The sequence below is a fragment of the Melozone crissalis genome, unplaced genomic scaffold (genome assembly GCF_028551555.1).
Source record: "Melozone crissalis strain CALT ecotype California unplaced genomic scaffold, PUWL_Pcris_2 ptg000012l_1, whole genome shotgun sequence".
NCBI lineage: Eukaryota > Metazoa > Chordata > Aves > Passeriformes > Passerellidae > Melozone > Melozone crissalis.
In genome coordinates this window covers 1,602,687-1,630,504 of record NW_026535790.1, presented here as the reverse complement: position 1 = coordinate 1,630,504, position 27,818 = coordinate 1,602,687, and the positions used below count along the sequence as shown (strand labels likewise).

Here is a 27,818-nt window from a genome sequence, read left to right as displayed (position 1 = left end):
GGGGCCGGAGCGGGCCCGGAGCGGCGGCTGAGGCGGCGGTGAGTGAGGGCGGGCCCGGCACCGGCACCGCGGCCTCGGACCGCCCCTCTGCTCCCTCCGGCGGAGCTGCCTCCCCGGACCCCGCTCGGCCCCTGTCCCAGAGACAGCGGTGAGCGGGCCTCCGTGCAGCGGGACATCGCGCGGCCGGAGCGCAGCCCGGGCCCGGGAGGTGCAGCCCCGGCCCGAGAGGTGCAGCCCGGCCCGGTGTTCGTGCCCAGGGCTCCCGGGCCGCGTCAGAGCTAGTGTGGTGGGCTGGTTTTGTTGCCCGCAGCTGGATTTCCTTCAGCCCTTACCCATGGAGCGGTGTGGTGCGAGGAGAGAGAGCCGCGATGGAGCTGGAGCGATAGCGAGGAACTGCCAGTGCTGGAGGGAAGACTGCTACAAGGCTTGACTTCTTTCTTTCTCTCCTTTTTCTCTCTAATGATTGCAGCGAGCGCTCGCAGCACGGCCCTTTGTCACTTCCCGGGAAAACTCCGAAAGCAAAGCCCTCGTTCCGCTGCCAGCATCCTCCGTTACCCGCGCTGAAACCCCGCAGACCTCTCCTAATGCCATGGGGACGATGCCGTGAGGCCTGGTAAGGCTCGGCCATAGCCATGACAGAGCCGCACCGGGTGTCGTTCACCACTCTGCACGGGCCCCTGAGCAGCAGCTTCCTCAAGAGGTCTCGGAAGGACGAGGCGGAGCAGCCCCCGGAGGCGGAGCCGGCGGCCACGGCCGTGCGCATCACCCTGACCCTCTTCGAGCCCGACCACAAACGCTGCCCCGAGTTCTTCTACCCCGATCTCCTCAAGAGCTGTCGGGGGAAAGTAAAAGGGAGTTCTTCAGGTGACAAGGTGAGTGTCCCTGGGGGATCTGTGGGGATCTGTGTTGGAGCTGAACGTCTCCAGGGCTGTGTGTTGTGAGAGCTGGGTCTGTGTTTGCTGTGAGTGCTTCGAGGTGGGAGGAGGGTGGGTGAACATTGACCCACAGGCTGGGGTGCTGCTTGTCAGGCCATGCTGGGACACTCCTTTGCCCTGCTGGAGTTTGGTGTTGTGCTGTGGCAGGTGTGGGATGTGATGCTCGTTCAGTGGATCTGAAGTGAGTTTTGGTACCTGGGCACTGGCAGTGATAAGGAGCTGTTTTCCAAAGAGCACCAAAGGAGATATGAATGAAAACTCCTGTAGCATCTAAAGTTTGAGTTAGGAGTGTTTGTCTATGAAAAGAAACTTACTGCATTCTGTTCCTTTTACTGTTTGCCTTCAGGACTGTTAGCAGTCAGTTGATGTTTTATGCTATTTAATTTTTGGGGGGTTTTTTTGAGGGTTGTGAGAAGCAGAGGCAGGTACAAAACGAGCTGGGAAAGCACCCAAACCACAGGGACACTCTCAGAATCCCAGCATAGTCTGGCTTGGAAAGGGCCTTAAAGCTCATCCCATCCCACCCCTGCCATGTCCAGGACACCTCCCACTGTCCCAGGCTGCTCCCAGCCCTGCCCAGCCTGGCCTTGGGCACTGCCAGGGATGCAGGGGCAGCCACAGCTGCTCTGGGCACCCTGTGCCAGGGCCTGCCCACCCTCACAGGGAACAATTCCTCATTCCCAATATCCCATCCAGCCCTGCCCTCTGGCAGTGGGAGCCATTCCCTGTGTCCTGTCCCTCCATGCCTTGTCCCCAGTCCCTCTGCAGCTCTCCTGGAGCCCCTTCAGGCCCTGGCAGGGGCTCTGAGGTGTCCCTGGAGCTTCTCCTCTCCAGGTGAGCACCCCCAGCTCTCCCAGCCTGGCTCCAGAGGGGCTCCATCCTTGGGGTGTCTCCATGGGCTCCCCTGGACTCTCTCCAGCAGCTCCAGGTCCTGCTGCTGTTGTTCCCCAGATCTGGGGGCAGCTCTGCAGGTGGGGTCTCACCTGAGGGGCAGAATCCCCCCCTCCTGCTGCCCATAGCAGGGCTCAGCCCAGCCCAGGGGGATCTCTGGGTGCTCCCAGCCAGGGCAGGTCCAGCTGTCACCCTCCAGTCCCCCAAATCCCTTCCTCTCCCAGCCTGCACTGATCCCACAGGTTCCAGGTGCTCCAGCATTTGGCTTGGTTGAACTTTGTGAGGTTCCCATGGTCGCAGCCCTCCAGCCTGCCCAGGTCCCTCTGGATGCCCTCCCACCCCTCAGGTGTGTCAGCCACCCCACACAGCTGGGTGGCATCCCCAGGCCTGCTGAGAGTGCCCTGATCACACTGTCCCTGGCACTGATGAAGATGTTTCTCAGGGGGATGTTTCTCAGCATTGTCCTAAAGGTTGATTTATCTGAGCTTCTGCCCAGCTGCTCCATTCAGGATGGGTTTAATTCCTGCAGTTTTGGTGGCACTGTGACAGGATTGGCTGTCATTGTTTTACCTCCTTTGTTTCTGCAGAAGAAAGACTCAGCTGATCCCTTCAATGATGAGGAAAAGGAAAGGCACAAAGTGGAGGCTCTTGCTAGGAAGTTTGAAGAAAAATATGTAAGTGTTTTTTCTTTAAATTATGTTATTCTCTGGGCTGGGCAGTGCTGTTCAGGTCTCAGGCAGTGCTTTTAATGCTCACTGGCTCTCAAGTTCCTGTTCTCCCCCAGTCCTTTATCCTGGCTGCCATGTGCTGGTTTTTATGTTCTTTTTCTGTCTCAGGGCTGCAAAAATAGTTCAGATTCATTCTTAAATCAGATGAGTCTGATTAAAGCAAATTACATGAACTAAAGTGAGCAGCAAATCAATTACAGTGATTGATAAAATTGAGTTTTCCTTAAGTAAAAATGGATTCCCAGGCCTTGTTGCTGTGGCAGGGTGGAATGTTCAGAGTCTCTGAGCATGGGGCTGTGATGAGGACACTGCTGCATGGATCTCTTTTACCTGTCCTTTCTGTTCTTCCTTTTGCATTATTTCTGTGGGTGGCACTAAAACCACACTGTGGTTTTTGTACCCTTTGGCACTTTGGGGCAGCAAGTTGTGTGTTGTTTTGTGACACAGATTTGGCCCATGGGTCCCCTTGCCACACTCTGTGTGTGTTTGATGCCTGCAGCACTGAGTCTGAACCTGCTGGAGCACTTGGGGAAGAGCAAGCCCTATGGAAGAGAGCCCTGGCAGGATTGTTGGAGGGATGCAGGCCCAGTTGAGTGTGGAGTCTGGCTGGCAGTTTTTCATTTGGCTGCACTGTTCTGTTTCTCTATGACAAGGCTTAAAACTGGATTTACACACCCTGGGAGTGCAGTGCGATGGGAGCCAGCCCTGCTTTGCTTCTGCTGTAGCTTTTTTGTCCTGGAGCCCTGTGTCAGAGTATCTGTGGGGTGCTGGGATGGAAAAGTGATCCCAGTGCCCATGTTTGTTGTTCAGGGTGGCAAGAGGCGCAGGAAGGACCGGATCCAGGATCTGATTGACATGGGCTATGGCTACGATGAGTCCGACTCCTTCATCGACAACTCGGAGGCTGTGAGTGCTGGGGCTGGAGGTGCTGGGGCTGGGGGTGTTAGCGTTCAAAATCACATAATCATGGGGGACTATATGGGGTGCTTTTTATTAAGAGCTCTGGGAATCGGGGTATATTCAACCCAAATCTGATTCCGACCATACATCCGAAATGATCGTGTTTTATACCCTATCGTTACATAACTTTCATGTTAATTATTAAACTTATATTGCTCTATTGTATACATAAATTTAGCCCCTCTCTGACTTTCCAACATAGTTTCTCACTATTCTTCTTATGGTTATATAATAATTACATTTAATTACTAAACAATCATCACATCTAACAATTATATAATTTATCATACTGCTTACGCAGGTGCAGTTGATCTGGGAAAGCACAAAGCCTAACATTTTAGATTCTATCCTTAACTTTTTCCAGGGTTCCACTATCAGGAGTGCCTAAAGGGGGCTGAGCTACGAGGCTGCCAGGGCCAGGGAGGGAGAGCTCTGGGGCTGCTGCAGGGCAGGAGGTGCTGGTGGGCATCCAGAGTGTTCCTGGGGGAGCACAACCTCCTCATGACCAGGGACAGGACTTGGGGGCATGGCTGGAGCTGAGCCAGGGAGCTTTAGGTGGGATATCAGGAAAAGGTTCTTCCCCCAGGAACCTTTAACCTTAACCAAGAACTTTAACTATTCTTTGTCATGTATTTTTTCCTGCATGGTCAGGCACTGGAACAGCTTTCTCAGAGCCACAGCACCAAGCCTGTGTGAGCTCCAGAGCATTTGGACAACAATCTCAGGGATTGGGATTGTTGGGGTGTCTGTGCAGGGCCAGGAGCTGGACTCAATCTGATGGGTCCCTTCCAGCTCAGCATGTTTTGTGATTCCATGGATCCCACTGCATCCTCCAAGCAGCTGAGCTGTGGAATGAGGTAACCAGGTCCCAGTGGCAATGAAGTGTTGTCTGTTCTTTGCAGTATGATGAGCTGGTTCCTGCCTCTCTCACCACCAAGTATGGAGGGTTCTACATCAACTCAGGCACGCTGCAGTTCCGGCAGGCCTCTGAGTCTGAGGATGACTATGTCAAAGAGAAGAAGAAGAAGTGTCCCAAGGTCAGGAAGGAGCTTTCTCAATGATTCCCTCTGTTACAGCTCAGAGCTTGCTGCATGAAAGTGTGTTAACATCCAGAGTGGGAGAGATTTGTGACTTGGCCTGGACAGAATAGGGATAGGCACATGAAATCCCATTGTATCCTAAAATTTCTGACTAAAATGAAGCATGTCTGGCATGGATAAGACTCTGGTGGGGTTACCTGGTTCCCAGAGCAGAGGTGGCAGCAGCTCCCTGTCACTCTGGAAGTCACAGCGTTATGGGGGTGCTGTCAAATGCTGAAGGCAACACGTGCCAGAGCCATGGTGAGGGATGCAGGGGGTTGGGTTGATGATCCTGTGTTTTCACATGCCTGGGAGAGGCCCCAGAGTGGCTCAGGGAGTGCTGGGGATGTTGTGGGAAACTCTTTGACTGTGACTCGTTTTTAACCCTCTGCAGAAGCGGAAGTTGAAAGATGGGGGTGAAAAAATAAAGAAGAAGAAGAAGGATGATTCTTATGACAAGGAAAAGAAATCAAAGAAGTCCAAGTTTCCAAAAGCTGGGTAAGGAGGGGAGGAGGCAATTCTTGCTGCTCAGCACCTTGTTCCAGGGTTCCAGGTGGCTGCAGTAGGAAGCTGTGGGGTGGCTTCAATGCACAGTGCAAACACCAGCACATTTTCCAAACCCCTGTTGCTTCCCAAGTGGCAAAGAAAGGCAGGGGATGATCAGGGAAGGAGCACAGCTCCAGAGCAGCAGTGTGAGGGTCTCCACAGAGCAGAGAGAGGCACAGCTGGCTGCAGGAGTGGTGGTTTTGGAGCTCTGTTTAATGGGAACAGATCTGGAGAGGAGAGGGAAAGATAACAACTGTTGGGATGAAGCTGTGGGAGGAAAGGCAGGTGGGAAGGGCTCAGGGCTGCCAGGAGGGAGAGGTTACAAGGCAGGCTGTGTCACTGCTCTCTCTGGGCAGTCCTTTGTACTCCTGCCCAAAGTATTTCTTGGATGAGTGCTCAGCTCTTTTATAGCTTTTGGACTGTAAAATGGAATGGTTTTTCTTTTTGTTCTGAGTCATCTTGTGCTGTAGTTCTGTCCATGCTTTGATCTGCCTGGCCTGTCTCTTTCAGTATCTATATCTGTTGCTTTTCATTAATTTCTTGTATTTTCCACCTGAGTTTTTTCCTTCTTCCTTTAACTATTCTTTGTAATTTATTTTTTCCTGCATGGATCTGCTTTTGGGCAGCAGCAGCCCATGTGTCTGACGTGGTATCAGTGCGTGATTCCTTCAAAGTGAGCAAGAAAATTTGCTCTCCTGGTTTTAACATAGCAGAAAGCTTCACACTAACTCTGTCCTGCCTCAGTTCCTCTGTACTAATTGTGCATTTCCCAACCTTCCTTGCTGGAATAACAATAATTTCATGTAGCTAAGTGAAAGCAGAGCTCTGTGGAGGTGGTTTAGGCCCCAGCACCTCTCTGCAGTGAGTCAGGACAGACTTCTCTGAGCTGAGATGAACAGCCAGAAAGAACCCTGAGACTTGTAGAAGCTGTAAAATACTTTTTCTGCTGTAATTGGTTAATGAGTTTAGACTTTCCAGGGAATTGTGCCTGAAGTGAACTGGGGGACAAGGGACCCTCTCTGCTCCTTGATCTTGTATTCAGTCCCTTTCCCACCTCTACCCTTTGTTTGCAGCTTCACAGCATTAAATGCAAGTAAGGAGAAGAAGAAGAAGAAATACTCTGGAGCTCTCAGTGTCAAGGAGATGCTGAAGAAGTTCCAGAAGGAGAAGGACGCTCAGAAGAAGAAAGACGAAGAGCAGAAAGCGGTGCCCCCTTCCCCAGCAGACCCTGCAGGCCCAAGGGAGGCAGAGGCCATGGCTGACCCCCTGCTGTCCCTCTTTGGGCACGCCAGTGACAGTGACCTGCTGCAGGCAGCCTCGGCCATGGACTCCCTGAGCGAGCTGGACCTGGAGCGGCTGCTCAGCGAGTCCCCCGAGGGCAGCCCCTGCCCTGAGCTGGAGGATGGCAGCGACCCTGCCTTGGAGCAGGAGTTCAAGCAGCCCCCATCCCTCCCCGAGGGGCTGCCGGCCCCCCTGGAGAAAAGGATCAAGGAACTGGCTCAGGTACAGCAGCTCCTGGGGACACTGGGGCTGGCGGGGGCACAGCTCTGCTGGGAGGGTGGGACAGAGGGTGTGTGTGACAGGAGGGCACAGCTCTGTGTGTGTGTGTGACAGGAGGGTGTGTGTGTGTGACAGGAGCGGGGGTGTGTGTGTGTGACACAGGAGGGTGTCTGTGTGTGTGACTGGGGGTGTGTGTGTGTGACAGGAGGGCACAGCTCTGTGTGTGTGTGTGACAGTGACAGCAGGGCACAGCTCTGTGTGTGTGACAGGAGGGCACAGCTCTGTGTGTGTGTGTGACAGGAGGGTGTGTGTGTGTGACAGGAGCGGGGGTGTGTGTGTGTGACACAGGAGGGTGTCTGTGTGTGTGACTGGGGGTGTGTGTGTGTGACAGGAGGGCACAGCTCTGTGTGTGTGTGTGACAGTGACAGGAGGGCACAGCTCTGTGTGTGTGACAGGAGGGCACAGCTCTGCTGGGAGGGTGGGACAGGAGGGTGTGTGTGTGTGACGGGGGGGGTGTGTGTGTGACACAGGAGGATGTCTGTGTGTGTGACACAGGAGGGTGTCTGTGTGTGTGACACAGGAGGGTGTGTGTGTGTGACAGGAGGGTGTGTGTGTGTGACGGGGGGGTGTGTGTGTGACACAGGAGGGTGTGTGTGTGACACAGGAGGGTGTGTGTGTGTGACAGCAGGGTGTGTGTGTGACAGGAGGGGATGTGTGTGTGTGTGACAGGAGGGGCACAGCTCTGCTGGCTCTGTGTGTGACAGGAGGGGGGGTGTGTGTGACAGGGGTGTGTGTGTGACAGTGTGTGTGTGTGACAGGAGGGCACAGCTCTGTGTGTGTGACAGGGGTGTGTGTGTGACAGTGTGTGTGTGTGTGACAGGAGTGGCACAGCTCTGTGTGTGTGTGTGACAGGAGGGCACAGCTCTGTGTGTGTGACAGGGGTGTGTGTGTGACAGTGTGTGTGTGTGTGACAGGAGTGGCACAGCTCTGTGTGTGTGTGTGACAGGAGAGCACAGCTCTGTGTGTGTGACAGTGACAGGAGGGCACAGCTCTGCTGGCTCTGTGTGGCAGCACACAGGGACAGAGCACACTCCAGAGGGGGAATTTCTCAGATCCACTGGTATCACACCTTTGTGCCACTCAGTTTCCACTAAGTGATTTTCTTGAAGGCCCAGATGTGAAGTGGTGTCTAGGTGCTGGATCTTGTCAGGTGCTGAATGTGACACTTGAGGTCACACCTGACCAGGATTCCTTCTTAACCCCTCTTAGAAAAGCGTGGTCCTGATGCAGGCAGTAATTTCCAGAGTCAGTGTGACATGAATGGACTGAAATGTGAATTACTGAGCCTGGGGGGCTGGTTTGGGCTGGGATAGAGGTCATTTTCTCCAGAGTGGCTGTTTTGGGGCTGTTTTGAATTGTGCTGTGATATCCCAGGGATGTTTTGTTGTTGAGCAGGGAGTGGTCACCCAGTGCCAAGGCCTCTGGTGCTCCCACCCCAGGCTGCCAGTGAGGGGCAGGAGGAGCTGGGAGGGGACAGCCAGGACAGGGATTCCAGCAGGGATATCCCAGACAGGGGGTCATGCTCAGCAGATAAAGCAGGGGGAAAGGGAAGAGGGGGATGTTTGGAGTGATGGCATTTGTTTCCCACACGATACATGTGATGGATGGAGCCCTGCTGTCCTGGGGATGGCTCAACACCTGCCTGTCCTTGGGGAGTGAGGAATGAATTCCTTGTTTTCTTTGCTTGCATGGCTTTTGCTTTCCCTGTTACACTGCCTTGTCTCAGCCCATGGATTTTCTCCCTTTCACCTCTGTGATTTCCTGCCCCATCCCACCTGGGTGAGGGAGCAGCAGCTGTGAGGGGCTGAGTTGCAGGCTGGGGTTAAACCATGACAAGGACAAATTCCACCATAATGTTTTCAATGTGCTGTGCTGGTCAGGACACTGAAGGGGAGCACAGTGCTGTGTGTGTGAAATTAGAGGGTGCAGCTGGAAGGCATTGGCACAGTTGTGCACTGGGAGAAGGCCTGGAAAGCCCTGTAGATGGGGCTTGAGGATTTGCTAGAACCATTTCCATGTCACAGGCAGAGCCTTTGCTGAAGCCTGGGTACCACTGGAGCTGCACCAGTTTGGCAATTTGAGTCCTTCAGCCATTTTTAACATCTGGTTGTTGGGGTCCCATTTAGGGAGGAATGGATTCTTTGCTTCTTTTCTGCCAGGGCCAGGATTAAATGACCAGACAGTATTTCTTGTTGGGACTCAGTTGTTTTTTAGTTCTTATCTATGTCACAGTCTCACAAGCTGTGAGTTCTACAGTGCTTTGCTCTAACAAGGTAGAAAATGGCTATGTATGTCTCTCTACAGGGGCTTTTAAGGCTAAACTGTCCAATTAGGAAATGACATCTAAATTTTTTTTACTTTTAACCCAATAACCAACCACCCATGGCTGCAATGTGGACTTTTTATCCAATTACACAAAACCACCCAAACCCATGGAAGAAGATGAACAAGGAGCAGCCTCTGCCCTAAAACCTCCATCTTGCTTTACATATATTACTATATTCTAAAACATTAAACTCTAAGTTTTCCACCACATATTACACACTTCTGTTCAAACTCCACACCCACAATCCCAGTTCTGCCATTCCATTCTGGAAGCTTCTCCACAGCCTCAGGTCAGTGCAGTGTTCTCTGGGGGTCAGTGCCTGGCAGCACAGAAAGTCTGAAATCCTCAGTAACCAGGGTTCCAGCAAAGGAGTGGAATATATTAATGTCTAGAAGGATGATCTTCTGTCTTTTCACCAGGGCTTCTGGGGGACTCACCCATCTTCCTCATAGTGTGGTGTGCTTTGGGAAGCTCCAGTCTAATTTGGAGAAGGAAAACACTGGGTGCTGGTCAGGGATGCCCTCCTGGCCTGTCACAGTGTGCTCTCAGCCTTGTGGTGTGAGGGCTGTCACCATCAGCCTGTCAGCAAGTGCTGAGGGGTTGTGTTCCTGCTGCTGGGGTGGTTTTAAACATTGATTTTAAGTCCTAAACATGCCCTTGGAGCTCTGTGGTGGTTCTGCCTCCTGGGGCACTTCAGTTCAGAGCACCTCTTGCTGAAGTGAGGGATGCTGAGTAATTCCTGTCACTGAAGATAAGCTGCTCTCAGAGAACTGTTCTGCTGAGTTGTGCACTGGGGGTGAGCAGATGGGAGGGGAGGAGGAGCTGAAGCAAGTATTGCCACAGCTGATAAAAGCTCTTGGTGGATGTTTCTGTTTCAGAAAGCACCAAAACAGCTGTTTGTGGCTCTATCTGAGTTAAAGGAGAATATTTTGGAAGTGCCATGGTATCAGGTTAATTGTTATGGTGTTGTGAAACAGTTTAATAGCAGAGTCCCCACTGATTTCCCTGCTTAGATTTTCCTGCTGCTGTGTCCCTTGTTGCTGGATTGTGGATAAGGAAAGAAAGAAACTGAAATTGTGGGTCAGGGCTGTGGGACGTGAGCTCAGGTGGCACTGAAGAGGTGCTGGACCTCTGCCTGAGAGCCAGATCTCTATCCCAGAGGTGGGATCATCTCCTGAGCTAAATGGAGCCTCCAGGCATTTCCTCTTCTGCTTGAACTGCTTTGATTTAACCCTCTCCTTCCTGAGTAATTTTCCTGTTGAGGATTCTCCTTAGCATTGAGTCTCCTCCTGTGACATCACCTGCTACTGGCAGGGAGGAATGTTCACCCTCTGGGCATCAATTAATTGCTTTCCTGCCTCAACTTTGGAGTGGTAAATCATGGGATTTCAAAATCCTCTCCTGGTCTGCTTCCCTGTGCAAGGAATCACTAACGCGTGGTGCTGCCTTGTGCCAAATCCCAGTTTTGTTTATATCCCCACTCAGAAAAAGCTGAAAGCTCTTGGCAATTTGCTACTACCTCATTCATCTCTTGGAATTATTTTCCTGCTGGACATATTTTTCATGGGTGTGATGTTTTTGGGCAGCACTTTGTGAGCTGCAGTCATAGCTCTGGAAGCTTCCTGAACTGGACTTTTTTTTTTGTTTCCATGGTGTTGACTGGGAGTAACACATCCCCTGTGGCTGTGACTCTTCTCTGATGGTGTCTTGGCTTAGTTTCCAGATGGATCTAGAAAACCTGGTGATAAGTCTCCTCAACCTTCCTTAGATGTGATTAGTTTGAGCTTCCCTGGTCCAGGGACAAGCTCTGAGCTCATATTCATCCATTTACTGAGAAGATAAAACCATGCTTGAAGCTGTTGCTGTCCCCATGGCAAGTTTGCCAGAGAAGTCACATCCTTTGTCCTAGGAAACACTCCAGAGTGGTGATTCCAATCTGGAGAGGAGAATCCAGGCTGGGAAGGTCACCAGGTGTTACCAGGTCAGGCAGGGACCTGAGCTGGGGAGGTTCACACTTCTGCTGTGTTTTGCAGAGATAATCAAAACCCTACAACTTTTATGAAAGTTGTAAAGCTGGTATGTGTATTACAGCACTGGATGCATGTGGGAATTGTTTTTTTAAAATTGACATGTGGACTTCTGGGAACTTCAGGGTTTTTTTTATCTTTTTTTCAGATACATATGTATACAAATTCACAATAGGTTCATACATATTCATTTTTATGAATTTCACGTGACATTTTCTGCTAGTTCTTTTTTATCAGAAAGAATTCTTAGGTCAGGTTGACCTGTTCTCACAGCAGTTTCTCTGTATCTTTCTATCACTTTCTGTCTCTCCTTTTATCTCTGTCTTTCATTGAAGCAGTTTCTTTGAGCTTAGGCTTTTTGCAGTCAGGCTAAATAGCTATGTTTGCTAACTACAGACTCAACTCAAAAATGTACATTTCACCTAAATCAAAGTGGATTTATACTTTGGAAAATTTTTACTTTGCTTTAGCTGTGACAGAGTGTGTGTAATAAAGCTGTGCCTTGTTTTGCAGTAGTTCTGGGGTGGTTTTGAAGACACCTGGCTGCTTGTGCCAGCTGTGAAGTGCTGATGATTTGTGTTATTTCCTGACTTCCAGGCTGCCAGAGCTGCTGAGGGAGAAGGCAAGCAGAGATTTTTCACTCAGGACATCAACAACATCATCCTGGAGTAAGTGCTGCCAGCAGAGAGCTGTGTGAAAGGAGAGCATTAGGCAAAGCATTTTTTGGTAAATCCAGGAGCAGGTTCAGCAGGAATTGTGGGGTTGTCCTTGTACAGGTCTTCCAGGCAGAACATGCCCAGAATAACATGAAAGTCTCCTATAAATGGCTTTCAGTTGAAATATGATGAGCTAGGAGTGTGTTGGAGGGAATGTACCCAGGCCTCCTGTTCTCAAGATTCTGACTGATACTTATGTGCCTAAATTTGGCCACTTGACCTGTGAGTTTAGCTTGATGCAGGACCAGTAAATCTCTCCCTGTGAGAGATGCCAGGTGTGTTTTTGCTACTTAACTTGCATGCTATGTAGAATTGTTTGTAACTGGGATAAGGCTGCTGTGTTCAACTGGTTCTCTGGGAAAACTGGAGGAATTCCATTCCTGCTCTGTGTTTTGAGGCCCAAATTACAGAGTGCCAGTGTTGCTCAGGCAGCTGCAGATAATGGCTTCATTCTTCTGCCAGAGCCTGGACAGGGCTGATGAATGCACAGGGTTTTGTGATCAGTGCAATTACACTGACACCCAGGCTTTAATTTCATTAAGGTTTATCCAGGCACTTGCAGGGAACTGCCAAGGGGAGTTTGGGACTCTTTCCCTCTCATTTCCAGGGCTGATTATCACCTTCCAGCATTCCAGTGCTGGCTGCACAAACAGTCCTTGTCTGGTGGTGAACTGATCACTTCAGCCTCACTCAGAGGAGATTTAGACAGATTTGTACAATTTTGCTGCACAATTTGGAACAGGGGAACCCCAGACATGAATATAGATTGAGAGAAGAATTTGGGCTGTTGGAGAGATGCCCCAAGGGCTGGAGCCCCTCTGCTCTGAGCCAGGCTGGCAGAGCTGGGGGTGCTCACCTGGAGAGGAGAAGCTCCAGGGACACCTCAGAGCCCCTGCCAGGGCCTGAAGGGGCTCCAGGAGAGCTGGAGAGGGACTGGGGACAAGGGATGGAGGGACAGGACACAGGGAATGGCTCCCACTGCCAGAGGGCAGGGCTGGATGGGATATTGGGAATGAGGAATTGTTCCCTGTGAGGGTGGGCAGGCCCTGGCACAGGGTGCCCAGAGCAGCTGTGGCTGCCCCTGGATCCCTGGCAGTGCCCAAGGCCAGGCTGGGCAGGGCTGGAGCAGCCTGGGACAGTGGGAGGTGTCCCTGCCATGGCAGGGGTGGCACTGGATGGGCTTTAAGATCCCTTCCAATTCAAAGCATTCTGTGACTTAAATAATGGTGATGATGAATCACTTGACATTTTTTACACTTTCTGATACTGAGAGATGGCTTAAAAAGCCAGGCTCCTAATTTCTGTTTGATTGTGCAATGGGTTTGGGTTTGGCACATGCTGATCTCTCTCATCTACTCACTTAGAAGTTGAAACCCAAGGGATAAAGTTTGATTTTGTGTTGTCCTGAATTGCACTGCCACAGCACCTGACACAACCAGTGTGCCCTTCCCATTTCATTGCCTGACCCTCCTGCCTGCTGCTGCCAGGGAGAGCAGATGAGACTGCAGACTGCCACCTGTTCCTTCTCCAGCAGATTCAAAGCACAGCTGGGGATAAAATCTGTTGATTCTAGAATCCAAAGAATCTTCACACAGTTTACCTTGTCCTTCATCCCTCTCTCCCTGTTGGGGAAGATGAAACAGGGAAGCCTTATAAATATGATTGCCTGGCAAAAGATTTTGAGAATATAGAAACTATAAGCAAGATGGAAATGAAAGCAAGCTTTGAGATACCTCAGTTACTGAACAACTGCAAAACAATGGTGTGGCTGGACTGAAAGTAATTCCCTTTTGATGGAACAACACCCTCTGCTTGCAGACAGGCCCAAGGGTCAGAGCAGACCCTGCCAGCTTGGCAGAAGGGGCCCAAAGAGGAGTTTATAGGGTTTAAATTGTAACACAGTGTGGTAATGTAATGATTCTTACAGGCTGTATGTAAATGCTATAGGATTTGTATCTTGTACTAGATTGGTTAGTGAGAATCAGAATATTCAACATAGAAGAAGATTTATTGTATTGTAATGGAAACCTCACTCCCTTGCCCTTTTGCTCTCTTACCCTCTCATCCTCTCTCCCCCTCTCTTCTCTCAGCCTGCTCTGAGCTGTGGCTGCAGCTCCCAGCAGGGCCCTGCCCCCAGGCCCTTTGCAATAAACCCCAAGTTCCTGACCTGGCTGCAGAGATCTCTGTCTCTGTCCCCACCGTCCTACCCCTGACACTCCTACATGTCCCTGCCTCCCAGTCCCCTCAGGGTGGCCCTGGTGGCTCAGGGCTGGCTGGCAGTCCTGCTGAGGCTGTGTTTTTGTCCCCAGCATCGAGCTGCAGACGCGGGAGCTCAGCAGCCAGGTGCGCTCGGGGGTCTACGCCCACCTGGCCGCCTTCTTCCCCTGCAGCAAGGACACGCTGCTGAAGAGAGCCCGCAGGCTCTACCTCTACGAGCAGGTGAGGAGGTGCCACCAGGCCTGGGGGGTGGTGGCCCTGCTGGGGGGGTGTGTAGCCTGGGGGGTGGTGGCCTTGCTGTGCACAGTGTGGCTGTTGCTGTCCCCAAAGCCCTGTGTCCTCCGTGGAGCAGCAGCCTGGCACGGTGGCTGAGTGGGGTTGGAGCAGGCTGGATTTTGGTGTCCCAGCCATGGGAACATTTTGGGGTGTTGTGTGTGGCAGCAGCTCTCTGGCCACAGAGAGAAACACTCAGCTTTCCTCTCGGAGTCTCTGTGGCTGAGATGACCCCGAGGTGTTAGAAAGTCTCTTTGTCCCAGCCCAGAGATCGAAGGGAGAGTCAGAATTCTTCAGCTCTGGTTTTCAAGGTTGTTTATTCTCTGTTATCTATCATTCTATCTAACATTCTTTTATTTGTTACCTATATATTTATTTATCATTCTATTTATTTGTTATCTATCTAACATTCTTTTTCTGACCTGCTGAGGCCTGTCTAGCAGGGTTGAGGCACACTGATCACCCTCAGGGCGGTGTTACCTTTTAATACTAAAAACTACCTGTACTTTATTTATAATAATGTTAAAATACCTATCACCTATGTTAGACAGTGTGTTTCTGCTCTAAACCAATCCAAAAGTGCTACCATCACCCAGAAGATGGAGGACAAGAAGAAGAAAAAAGGGCAAGGCATGCCCAAATCCCTCCATCTTGGCTTCTGAACCCCCATTCTAAAAACCTCAACATTTTACTTTTTCACCCTCTGACAAACTAACTGTCATTCTACTTAAACTTTTGTGGATTGTAAACCTTCACATAAAGTTGGTAATTTTCTCCATGGGTTAAAATCAAAGCCACAGGTGTCTTTGGCTTCATGCTAAGGTCTCTGAGCCCCCTCCCAGGGGCTCAAGCCATCCAGGACAGCCAGAGTGATGTCCTGGGTTCTGACACTTTCCCAGGCATCATTCTGGGAAAAATCTGTGAGAAGATCAGAGAAAAAAATGAGAAACAATTCTTAACTTGCTGCACCTGCCATTGTGAACATGTGGAATGTGTTACACAGATTTGTTTACCAAAGGGTGATTTGCTAATTAACTAACAATGACAGTGTTTTAATTAAAGAACTAATCAATTCCACCTGTAGTGAACTAAGGTATAAAAGTATAGGTTTATTAATACAGATTATTGCTCAGCCTTCTGTAAATTCAGGGAGTCTGTGTGAGTTACCAGCCAGTCCTGGCTGTTGTGCTGACAGCTCTGTGCCCGCTGCAGGGTGGGCGCCTGAAGGAGCCTCTGCAGAAGCTGAAGGAAGCCATTGGAAGGGCCATGCCAGAGCAGGTGGCCAAGTACCAGGAGGAATGCCAAGCCCATACTCAGGCCAAGTTTGCCAAGTAAGCTCCTCATTTGCTCCTTTCCCCCTCTGTGGCTTTTCCCAGCAGGCTCCCTGTGGCCTGGGCTGCTCTCCTGAAGTTTGCCACCTCTTTTTGTTCCGTGGGTTACATTTGCTGATTGGCCTGACTGAGCTGTGTGTGTTCTTTGTGCTGTCTGTGGCCATGCCAGCTACAGCAGCACTGATGGGACAGAGCTTGGCTGAAGGGTTTTGCATGTGCAGGCGTGTCCTTGGGAACATGGCAGCCTGGGAACAGTCAGGCTGCATTAGTCCCATCATCTCTGTTACAAAATATTGGGAGATTTCTTAACCTTCAGCCCATAGCTCAGCTTGAACCCTAAGCCAGAGATTGCTGATACTGAGACCCTGTCCAGTGCTGTTCAGAGATACTTAACTTACTTAATACTGCAGATTAAGTATCTACTTGTACCTGCAGGATGATCACTTCCACCTTTTCTGTCTCCATTTTAGGATGCTGGAAGAGGAAAAAGACAAAGAACAGCGTGTTTGTTCTGATGATGATGAGGATGAAGAAAAGGGAGGGAAGCGTGTCGCGGGCCCGCGGAAGAAATTCCAGTGGAATGATGAGATCAGGTTTGAATAACTCAGATATTAAGCAAATTCATGACCTGTCTTGCTCTTTGCAGTTGGCAGTGAAGCATTTTGGAGTCTGTGTTTTGTTACAAAACAGTGCTGATCACCTGTAGGAGCAGTCAGCGTGGAGGTTCGTGGTGTTGGTTGTGGAAGCCATTTCTGCATTTATTGCATCTCACCCTGAAGCTGATTTCAGGCCCAGATTAACCCTGAGAGAAGTGCTGAGAGCCTCTGTGCAGAATCCAAAGGAGAGAGTCAGATCTTTGGGAGCAGAAGAGATTCAGCTGAATTGCTGGCATCCTACAGCCCAGACTTTGACATGCCCAGGTTCTGGTTCTGGAAGCAGTTGAAGCTGTTGGGTTCTACTGCCCCTGGCACCTGGGGCTCACAGGGAAGGAGTGCTGAGAACAGGGGAGAGTGACAAAGGGTAAAGGGAAAATCAGTCCTGCTGTCTTTTTCTTCTTATTCTGGAACAGATTTGTGCTGCTGATCCATGTAGGACACAGCCAGCTGTGCTTCCTTGCAGAGAGGTTCAGTGCTGTGGTTGTTAGTGGTGCCTGTGGCTCTGGCACTGGTTTCCTGCCTCAGCTGGTTCAGGAGATCACACTGGGAAGGGATAACAAGACTTTTCTCCCTGTGCACACACAGACTGTGCTTTTCCCTTCTCCTTTCCTGAGGAGGCAGTGCAGGGTTGTGTCTTGGTGAATTTATCCAGCCTGGATAAAGAGAATGATCTCCAAGTGGGAAAGGTCAATCTGCATAACTGTATGTGAAATCTTCCTGTTCCTCAGGGAGCTGCTTTGCCACTTGGTGAAGATTAAATTGGATGGTTATGACCTTGACAAGAATAAGGCTCAGTCTCTAGAGGATTATGTGAAGACCTTCCTAGAAGGAGAGGTGAAGCCCCTTTGGCCAAAAGGCTGGATGCAGGCCAGGTGAGCAAGAACCAAGGGATTCCTTGTCCCAAGGGACCTGGGAAGGTCATTAGTCCTACCCTTGCTCAGGGAATGGTTGGCTTCAGAGTTAGATCAGAGTGCTCAGGGCTTTGGCATGTGGAATTTTGGAAATTCCCAAGGATGGAGTTTACCACAGCATCTCTGGGCTCCTGTTCTGGTACTTGATCACTCTTCATGAGATCTTTTCTCTTTATTTCCTGTAAGAATTCCCCTTGCTGCACTGAACTGAATATTCCCTGCTTTTGTTTTTTACTGTGCACCTTTGAGAAAGGTCTGGCTCCATCCTGTTCCTGTCCCCACCACTCTTTAGGTAGTGGAAAACTGCCATTAGACTCCTCCTGGGGCTTCTCTTTTTCCAGGCTGAGCAAACCCAGTTCCCTCCACCTCTCCTTGGCTGTTGTGTGTCCCTGTTCCTTGGGATGTTTCCAGTTTGTTGGCATCTCTCTTGGATTGTGGGGACCCTGAAGCTGGATCTGTGTCCAGATGTGTCCTCCCAGGTGCTGAGCAGGACATTTCTGCAGCAGTGCTTCCCTTCCCTTGCTCCCAGGAGCCCCAGGCCCTTTCCTGCAGGGCTCTGCCCAGGGCTGTTCCATGCCAGCTGCAGGACTTGGTGCTGGATCTCACTGAGCTTCACAAGGTTTGTGTTGGTCCCTTTCTCCAGCCTGGGAAGGGCCCTGTGGATGGCAGCCCTGCCTTCTCCCCTGCCTCTGTGCCTTTTCACCTCCCAAATTCCTGAGTGCAGCCAGGACTGTGAATGGCAGTGCTAGGCAGCCTTGGTGCCATGGTGGTGCCACACAGGTGTCACTGGCACTGAGCTCAGGCCCACGGGCCAGTCTCTGCTTTCTTGGCTCTGTATCACAAAAGATCCCTTTGTAATCACAAAGGATACATTTTCCAGACACTTTGGGAAGTCTTCTCTGGAGTATTCCCAAAAGAAAGCAAAGTAGGAAAGTTACAGGGGCTTATTTAAGTCAGTAGAATCTGGTGTGGTTTCTGCACTCTCACTGCTGTTTCCTGCTCTTTCCCACTCTCCATTATCCCTGCCCTGAGCTGGCAGTGTCAGAGAGCCACACAAATGGCACAGTCCCTCTGCTGGGGCTGTCACCACCTTCTGGCCTGCTTTGTTTTGCTCAGTACTTTCAAAGCAAGGACAACTCTGCAGTCTCACTTTGGAATCTTTAAGGTTCCTTCCAACCCAAGCTGTTCCATGATCTGTCTCTGCATTTCACCAGCTGGGCAGTGCTGACTTCTCTGCTGAGCTCTCTGCTGAGTTTGCTTTCTCCTGAGAGCAGTAAGTATGAGTGGCACATCAGAGATGCACTTGGAGAAGCCCATGAAGGCTGTTTGGTGCATGTGCACAGGAAGCTCAGTGCTCAGCATGGTTGTGGTGTGGTGGGGCAGGAGCTGAAAGGTGGCATTAGGAGTGGGTGAAGATTCCTGCTTAGTTAATGAAGATATACCCAGCCTGAGGGTCTCAGCTTGCCAAGTTTTAAAAACTTTTCTTGTAATTAAAATCTTCAAGTTTGATGGTGAAACCGTTCTTGGGCATTCAGATGTTCACAGACTCAGTGTAGGAGGCACTTCCAGTGGAATTAAGTACAGTAAGTAATACCTCAGTAAAAGTGGATTTCCTGGTTGCTTTCCAATGGCTGAAGGACAATGGTTTCTCCTGCTGGGACTTGGAGTTGGACTTGATCTTTCTGGGTCCCATTCAACTCAAGATATTCTCTGACTTGGTGGTTTAAGGACAGAGGGTAGAGTGACAGTCATGGGAGGGGTTGGTGGCTGTAGGAAAACTGTAACAATTCCATGGATAAGTCAGCTTGTTTCACTGTCATCATGGTCTCAGAAGTTCATCTGTGAGAGGAACTTGAAGGTAGAGCAGCAATTTTATGGATGAGTTAGAGAGGCCCTGCCATGAATCTGTTTCCTCCATGAGCACTAAGAGATGATTAAGAGAATGTTAAGTTAACATAAGCTTGCTTTTTAAGAGAAAAACTAAGACAAAAGTCTGTTAATACCAGCCAGGAATCCCATTCCATGTGCCAGGAATGTTTGTAACTCCTTCCTGACATGTAGGAGGGCAGCTGATTGGCAGCTGGTTTGGGTCAGAGAGTGTTTGGGGAGACTCTGCTTTACCCTCAGTAGTGCAGGCTTTGGTTGAAGCTCAGTCTATGGCTGTGCTCAGTCAGTCCTTCCAGCAAGGGTTGTGCTGTACAGAGTCACTCAGCTCCAGGCTGGGCACAAAAGCAGCACAGACCCTTCTCTCCTTCATTGCTGGCTGAGAGGCACGGGAAGGGAGCTTCCTCCCTGCAGGCTGAAGAGCTCTTGGATGATCTCTGGCAGCAGGAAGGCCCTGAGTGATGATCCTGCCTCTCCAGTTGCCTTTTTAAGCTGGCAGAGCTTTTTCCTTAGCCATTGTCCAACCACTGCCTCAGTGGCCTTTGCAGTGCCTACAAGCATTGCTGCCCAGAGAGAGAACTGTGAGGGGAGCTCAGGATGATCCTCCCGGCCAAGGGCTGAATGTTGGTTTGCTCTCTGTGGTTGCAGTCTCACCAAGTCCCCTGCTGTGCCGTGCAGCTCTGTCTCCAGTGATCCCAGCTGCTCTACTGGGTCTTGCTGGATGTCACTTCTCATTGCTCTCTTCCCTTCTTAGGACACTGTTTAAGGAGAGCAGGCGTGTGCACGGACACCTCACATCAGTCCTGTGAGTATCACAGCCTTCCTCTGGAGTGACAGCTGCTCATCTCCATCCCTGGGGCCTGGGGGATCCTGCAGGAGCACCTGAGCTTGCTTGGCTCCCCCCTCATAGATCAGTGCTGCTTCCTTTGGGGAGGTCTAGGGACAGCAGCTGCTTGTGTGTGACATCTCCCAACACTTCCCTCAGGTGCTTTAGCCTTCAGCAAGCTCAACAATAACGGCTTTAAAGCCAAGTTACCTCTGGTTCTACAGCCTGGAGTGAGGGCTCTGTGCTGGGCCTGGGAGGCTCAGGGAGGTCAGGTGGAGTGTGATTTCTGCAGCCTGTTCTGTTGGTCCTTGCTGGGTTCTGCATTCCCTCTCTCTTGCTGCCTGGCTCAAGGAGGGGCACCATGAGCTCACACTGGTGGAGGTGGGTGCAGCAGGCTCACCAAGAGCCATCAGAATCCACCTGGGCAGGGGCTTTAATCCAAAGGGTCTCATGGATCTTGCTGGTGGTTGATAACAGATGAGGACATGGATTTAGGCTGGTGTCAGCTTGGCAGACTGTCCTATTCTTGGCACTGGTGAGTGAGGGGAAGTGGAATAGGGTGTGGAGTCATCCTTCCCCCAGCCACACACCCAGCTGCTCAGGGGTGTCTTGTACCAGGGATTGCATCTGACCAAATCTATTCTCTGGGAGTTTGGCAGATGCTTTTGCATCTTTTGCTTCTTCTGGGAAGCCAAAAGAAGGGTGTAACTTCTGCAGAACAGTCTCTGTGCCAGTTTCTCTCTGGGCCTTGCTGTAGGAGGGCAGCAGTGGAGTCCTGCAGCTGCTGCAGATGTGTGTGTGGGTGTTTCACTGCTCTGCTGCCATTCCAAGGCTCTGCTCCACTCCCTGGTGGCAGCTGGGGCTTCCAAGAGCAGCAACCAAATGTCATGTGCTTTTGAATCCTAGCAACCTGAGATGCTGCCTCTGTTCCCTGCAAAGACTCAGTGGATCGTCACCAGCAGGGCCCAGGAGTGCTCCCAGGCTGGCTCCTTCCCTGGGGCAGTCACTCAGCCATGTCTTGTCTTGTCTTCCTCCAAACAGGGCGAAGAAGAAAGTCATAGCTCCTACCAAGGTGAAAGTGAAGGTGAGTTCTGTTTGCTGATTCTCAAGGTTGGTATGTGCCAAATGGCAAGTGACTGCCACCCTGAACCCTGTGTTTGAGCTTTGTGTCAGCTCCTGTGAAATGGCTCTGCTCCGTATTTGGCTTGGAAAAAACACTGGAACAGCAGCTAAAATTGATGGCAGTGGCAGCTGGGAGGGAAGTGGGAGCTCATGGGCACAGAATATGTGTGTCCTGCCTTTTATCCCCAGACTGTGAACCTTCCTTCCCTTTTCAGCAGTAAACCCTGTCTCTCTTCTGACTGTACCTTCTCCTGTGATGTTGTTCCAGGACTCTTCCTGCAAGCCAGACAAGAAGCTGTCAGTGTCTGTCCCCTCCCTGCACTCGAGCAGCTCCTTGGCCATGTCCTCAGAGCCCCAGGGAGGAGCCCTGGGCATCAGTGCCCAAACCAGGGAGCTCCTGTCCCTTGGGACAGCCCAGGCTGCCAGCAGCACTGCTGCTCCTGCCACCTTCAAGGATGATTCCTTGGATGAGGACTTGATTCACAACCCCACCTCCTCCCTGGAAGCCGTGTCCAAGGAACTGGCTGTGCTCAACAGCAGGGCAGCAGGGAGCCCTGACTTTACTCTTCCTGCAGCTCCAAAAGCTCCACCAGAGAAGATCCCAGGTCTTGCATCCTCAGAGGAGAAGAGGACATTTCCAAAGCCCAACCCTTCCCCTTCATCATCCTCCGGTTCCCTCCAGTCTCCTCTAAACTTCCTCGCTGAGCAGGCCCTGGCGTTGGGCCAGTCTTCTCAAGACAAGAAGACAGAGAACTCTAATTACAAAGAGCATTCCTGCCAAGCCTCCCCCAGCAAAATCCTTCCTGATGCCCACCAGGCCAAACAGAAGCACCACAGCCTGGTCAGGCCAGGCCACGGGGCCCCGGCCTCGGCGCCGCTGCCGGGCGCTCAGGTGAAGGTGTTCCACCCTGGTGCTCAGCTCCAGAAACCTTTCCCCTCCCCAGCTCCCTTTGTCAAACTGCAGAACCCCAAATCCTCCACCCCCCTGCCCCAGCGCTCCCTCCTCCAGCAGGTCAAGTCATCAACCAAAGCTCAGAGCTTCCATTCCTCCGCGTCCCCAGGCAGCACCCAGAACTCCAGCAGCTCCCACAAGGGCCAAGGCTTGTCCTCCTCCTCTCTCAGCTACGCCGGGAAGCACTCAAGCGGCTCCGGCTCTTCAGGACAATCTTACAAATCCCCTTTTGTCGCTGGCTCCCTCTCCAAGCACGGGGCTTCTTCCAGCAGCTCCTCTGGAGCTCCTGCCAGCCAGGGCAGCTCCTCTGGGACTTTGCTCCCCGGTGTTGCAGCCCCGTCCCCGGGCTCGGCCTCGGGCCGCCCGGCCTCGGGCTCCTCCGTGAAGAAACCTCCCGTGGCCCAGAAGCTGACCCTGGTGGCACCTCCTGGGGGCTCCAACGGGGATTCCAGCGGGGGCACCCAGGGCGTGGCCAAGCTGCTGACCTCGTCCCTAAAGCCAGCTGTGGTCAGCAGCACCGCAGCCTCTACCTCTGTGCCGGTAAGGGGGCCCTGCTGTGCTGGCAGTCACTGCTGCCCTGAAGGGGGCACTTCAGAAGCTAAATCTGGAATGACTCTCTGGATTTCACCTGCTTTAGACTAGGAAGGTGTGGCCTTTGCCCTGGGTTTGCCCTCCACAATTCCAGCTTTCACTTTCAGCCTAAACAACCACTCAGCTGAATAAATACTGTGCTGCCTTCCAAAGGGCAGTTACTGCCCAGGCTGTGTCATGATCCTGCCCTGGCCCTGTGAGTTATGGGGACAGTAGGGCTCCCATTTGGATTAAGAGAAAGTGCAGTAAGGTAATTTATCACAAGAGATAAAATTCATTGCATAAACTAAAAGTATAATGATGAATTTATTATTAATTAGATCTACAAACTTAGCCTTCTTTAAATTATTCCAAGTCATTTTAGTATTATTGCCACTTTTGTCATGACTGGCCCATAGAATAAATAACCTGTGGTTATAGAACCATGGAATCATTCAGGTTGGAAAAGCCCTCTAAGATCATGAGTCCAACCAATCCCCCAGCACTGTCAAGGTCACCTCTAACCATGTCCCCAGTGCCACATCCCCATGGCTTTTAAATCCTCCCAGATGTGGTGACTCTACCCCTTCCCTGGGCAGCTGTGCCAGTGCCTGACCATCCTTTCCATGGAGAAATTTTCCCAATATTTGTTAGGATATAGAACATTTCAGGAAGGACTTCTGGGTTATCAGTACAGACTTGTGTAACCACAATATTTTATTACTTAATTGTGTAAGGGGGTTCATTTTTATCTATAGAAAAAAAGTAATAGTTCCTAATGTTGTATTCCTTTGTGCCCCATGGAAAGAGCTGGGAAATACAAGGAGTGTGTTTAAATGGAAAGCATGAACTGCTCAGCTGATACAGCTTTTCTGTTCCTGAGCTAGAGAGCTGGCAGCACTTCCTAGTGGTGCCTGTCTCCATGAGAGAGATCCTGAATAACCTCCTGGGGTGCCTTGGGTGTCACACCTCAGTGCCTGGAGTTGTCAGCAGTGTGTGCTGCCATAAGTGAGTGGGAGGCAAACCCTGGAACTCACAGGCAGTGTGGAAACTTGTCCTCTGCCTTATGGAGGCACAATTCCCAGCAAGGGAGTCATGGAGGCACATCCAGTGTGGCCACATTCAGAAGAGCTGGCTTGCCAATGTCCATCTGCAGATGGCCTCAAGTGTTGGCCTCTCTTGGGCCCTGGCTGGGAGGGTGCTTTTCCAAGGGGGAATTCTCAAGCATTCCATGTTTTGCAGATCTGTAAGTCTGAATGATGCTGTACCTTGATTCTCCCTCTCCTGACTGACCTTTTCCATTGCTTTGCAGAAAGGAACTAGTGGAGCTGTGCTGCTAACAAGCTCTTCCTCCTTAAGTGTACTGGCTCCATCCTACAAGTCCAACAACCCAAAGCTGCCAGCTGCCCTGAGCTCCACCCCGTTAGGTATTATCTCTCCTATTCATTCTTTCCCTCTCCATGTCATCTCCTTCAGTTCCGACTCCTCCCCCAAAGCAGGAGTTTCCAAGGATGCAATAGTTACAGGACCTGCTCCAGGAACTTTCCACCACGGCCTCGGGCACAGTGAGTATCCTGCTGGTCACCTGTGTGTCACCTGTGCTGTCACCTAGACCATCAGTGCTCTGCTGGGCTGCCCCATTGCACACCAGCCCATCTCTCTGGCTGTTGCTTCGTGCCGTGCTCCCTGCTTTTGTATCTCCAGCGGTTTGGAGAGCATCCCTAGAGCTCACCCAGAAGTGCCAATAACTGGAACCCGACCTCTGCTAACTGCTGCAGCTCCTCTGCTCATTCTGTCTTGGATGTGTATTTGTTCCTTTTTCCCTGTCCTCTCTTTGTTTTTCTCTCTAGGTCTTCTGGCTGGTTTGCACTCCAGCCCCCACCACGCAGCGCCACTCCCACACTCTGCCCTGGCCACTCACTTACCACAGAGTTTGCCAGGTAACTTCTCAGATGTGTTTGTCCTTCTGCCTCATGAGTCTCCCTCTATCTCAGCAGATCCAGGCCTGCAGCCAAAGGGGTTTCCATGTTTTCCAGCTCTGTGGTTGTATCTAAAGCCTCTCTGAGGTACACAGTGAGGGGCTGGGGGAAACCTGCTCTGGTGGAAGCTGTCCCTGCCATGGCAGGGGGTGGAATAAGATGGGCTTTAAGGTCCCTTCCAACCCAAACCATTCCATGATTAGAAAGAAATTCTGGGCTGTGAGGGTGGGCAGGCCCTGGCACAGGGTGCCCAGAGCAGCTGTGGCTGCCCCTGGATCCCTGGTAGTGTCCAAGGCCAGGCTGGGCAGGGCTGGGAGCAGCCTGGGACAGTGGAAGTTGTCCCTGCCCATGGCAGGGGGTGGAGTAAGATGGGCTTTAAGGTCCCTTCGAATCAAACCATCCTGGGATTCTGTGGTTTCTGGAATGATGAGTCCTCAGTGCTTACAGCAAGTGTTGCTTCCTGCAGATACTCAGAATTATCCTGCCAGGATGAAAGCTGTGCCTGTTTGCACAGCCTGCCAGGACTGCCCTGGAATGAATATTCCAGCTCTAGGGAGTTTTGTTCCTGGTGGCCTACATAAAATGTGTCAGACCAGACTGTCTTGTGTCTGTGCACTGAGTTAATTGCCAGCATCTCCTTCACAACCAGTTTGTAGTGTAAATGCAGATTGCTCTTCTTGCTGCTCACAACGTGAGGATTTGGCAGTTAAGCCTGTTCCTGCCCCAGTTTGATGCCTGCAAAGTGATATATAAAACAGGAGTTTTCCAAAGGAGAGAAGTAAGGAAAATTGAAATTCAGTGCCAGCAGATCATTCTTACCTGCTCCAGGGAGCTGCTTAGTCCCCTGATAATTCCCATTTCTGCTTTCTTAGGTGTGTTCTTTAGCACTTTGGCACAGTTCAGTGCCATTATCTTAGTACCTGCTCCTGCTGGGATGGTCCTCCTGGGCTAAGTGAGCCTGATTTAGGGGTGCTAGCCTGGCCCTGTGGTGTGTGCATGGATAACCACGTAGCCTCCTGGAGCAGTCATGGAATCAAAAGCCCTTGAGTGCTGAGCACGGTGCTTGTTGGCTGAGGAAGGAAGAGTGTGTTATGCACTCAGGAAAATGCAAAGAGTTGGTTGGGTTTGCTTCCTTTGCTGAAGTTTGGTGTGGGTTGTGCCATGCTGGTGTGGTAGAGCTGAAGGAGGTCCTGGCAGTGATCACTGGTGGGACAGACCCTTCCTTCCTGTTTGTAAATCACACTTCTGGAATGAGATCAGAGATTGAACATGGCTTGTGGAGTTTATTCCATGTCACTGAGGAGCAGCTCTCTGTCCCTTTAGTTCAAGGAGTTCAGAGTGATCACTGTTGTTCAGAGGGCTTATAACAGAAGAATTTTTTGATGAATTCTTCAGCAGGATGCAGGGCCAGAAGACAAAAGACCACTGGGAATAAGTGAAGGAGAATTGACCATGGATCCAGCTCAGCAAGGACCTCCTTTCTCACTTGGTGTTTTCACTTAAAGATTGGGGATGGAGCCTGGTGCTGCCATCTCTTGGATCATTCCCAGTTCTGGTGTTTTGGAGGAGAACACAGCAGATATTTAAGTGACTCCCATAACCTTAAAATGAATTCCTGTGTTTTGTGGCACCAGCTGTGTTTGGCTGTGCCAACACCTGCCCACAGCTGCATTGCTGTGTCTGAGCACTGGAGCTGCCTGGGAGGTTGCTGCAAGTGTAAAGAAATGTTGATGCCTTAAATAAAAGTGCTTTTATATCCATGTTCATCCAAGAGCCTCTGAGCAAAGAGCATCCAGTGCTTGCCTGTGTGTGGTTGGTGCTTCTGTTGCTGATGGGGGTTCCTTGTGCTGGGGATGTGGAGATGGGATGTGCTGGGCTGAGCTCCTGCATGCAGAGGAGCTGTTCTTGGTCTGGAGGAGAGGCTGCTGCTGCACTGCTGGGTGCCACTGCTGCTTGGCTGCACGTTCAGTGCTCCCATTGGTCCTTCACAGTCTGAAGTGGTTTTGATTGCTCCTGGAAAACTTTTGCTTCCTTAAACTTCCTTCCTTTTTCTCTCTTCAGTGCATTTTCTCTTGTCCTCCACATCCATTCCTTTCTGTTCCATCAGTGGTGAGATTCCTATGGATCCTGTTGCTATCAGTGGGCACCTAAAGCCTTCATTTAAAAAGCACCTAATTAAATAGTTCAAAAAAATAATCAATAGAGCACTTAAAGCCCTACCTAAAAGGGGTTTCTAGGTGAGGGGTTGGCCTCTTCTCCCACACAACCAGTGGACAGGACAAGAGGAGACAGGGGGAAGTTTAGGTTGGACATCAGGAGGAGTTTCTATTTGGAAATGGTGGTCAGGCATTGGCAGGGGCTGTCCAGGAAGGTTTGGACTCCCCATGCCTGGACGTGTCCAAGGAAGGCCTGGACATGGCACTCAGTGCTCTGGGCTGGGGACAAGCTGGGGATGGGTCACAGGTTGGTCTCCTTGCCCTTGGAGGTCTTTTCCAACCTCAGTGATTCTGTGATTACAACAGCAAAAATGTACAACAGGTTATTTCCAACCACCTTAGGGGCAAGGCAACCCCAGCATGTGTTTTGGGATTCCTAGAGGGAATGGCAAGGTGGATTTAGAGAAGGGCCCAGGCTAAGGAGCTCCCTGGCAGCTGGAATTGTGCCTGGGGTTTCTGCTGGGAGCCCACAGGGGACCCTCAGTGCTTCCCTTGTCCCTTCCTCAGAGGCTGCTCCCAGTGCAGAAATATCTCCAAGCACATCCTCTTCTTCTTGATCCCTGGGAATGAGGAGTAGGTCTTTCCAAACTCTGTGCAGAGGCCTGGCTGTCCCAGCTGCCCTTTGGGGGATGCTGAGCCCCTTCCCAGCTGTTTTATTTTCTTTCAGATGCTTCTCAGCTTCATGGCAAAGGGTCCAGTGCACAGCAGCGCAAGTTGTGACGCCTGCAAGGAGGGGAGCTCCAGCACCCATAGGATAAAACCCAGAGGAACAGCTCATGGACTTTGGATACCAGCTGCGTCTTTTGATTTCTTTTTTTTTTTCTTTTTTTTTCCCTATTTCTTTTTTTATGACAACTGGAGAGACTGAACTGCAACAAGGAACTCATTGGGGCGTCTGCTCAGAGGCTTTCAGAGCTGAGCCCAACACGTGGGGCCACCTGGAGCCATGCTCTGATGAGAGGAGCCTTTTGTAGCACTGTTTATTATTGCTGCTGCCCTTCCTGCATTCCCTGGCACTGGCAGGAGCTGGAACTCACAGGGAGGCTGGGCTGGTCCTGCAGTGGATTCCCACCCTCCTGTGTCTGTAGCTGCCAAGTACCTCCAAGTCCAGTT

At 51.1% G+C, this 27,818-nt stretch overlaps 1 protein-coding gene across 8 annotated transcripts; it reads left to right on the top strand.

Annotated features, from left to right (window-relative positions):
- Window positions 1-27,818, top strand: UBN1 (ubinuclein 1). 8 transcript variants are annotated; one of them, XM_054270875.1, is made up of 18 exons: window positions 1-38; window positions 470-872; window positions 2,414-2,500; window positions 3,365-3,460; window positions 4,417-4,551; window positions 4,988-5,091; window positions 6,213-6,642; window positions 11,650-11,720; window positions 14,078-14,207; window positions 15,471-15,589; window positions 16,060-16,182; window positions 16,974-17,117; window positions 19,795-19,845; window positions 20,908-20,950; window positions 21,257-22,480; window positions 23,823-24,075; window positions 24,361-24,450; window positions 27,373-27,818. In XM_054270875.1, exons 2-18 carry the CDS (start codon window positions 633-635, stop codon window positions 27,423-27,425), a joined length of 3,393 nt encoding a protein of 1,130 aa, XP_054126850.1. In that variant the 5' UTR covers window positions 1-38; window positions 470-632; the 3' UTR covers window positions 27,426-27,818. The 8 variants fall into 8 exon arrangements, with proteins under 8 accessions (XP_054126850.1, XP_054126851.1, XP_054126853.1 ...); XM_054270876.1 differs by lacking the exon at window positions 27,373-27,818 and adding an exon at window positions 25,885-26,768; XM_054270878.1 differs by lacking the exon at window positions 24,361-24,450.

What these genes read in the sequence shown, in the direction of transcription:
- UBN1 (XM_054270872.1), top strand. Translation starts at nt 633, where the DNA reads ATGACAGAGCCGCACCGGGTGTCGTTCACCACTCTGCACGGGCCCCTG. An exon ending in TCCAAGTTTCCAAAAGCTGG is followed by an intron (nt 5,092 to 6,212) that starts GTAAGGAGGGGA and finishes CTTTGTTTGCAG; the next exon opens with CTTCACAGCATTAAATGCAA. An exon ending in ACTCAGGCCAAGTTTGCCAA is followed by an intron (nt 15,590 to 16,059) that starts GTAAGCTCCTCA and finishes TCTCCATTTTAG; the next exon opens with GATGCTGGAAGAGGAAAAAG.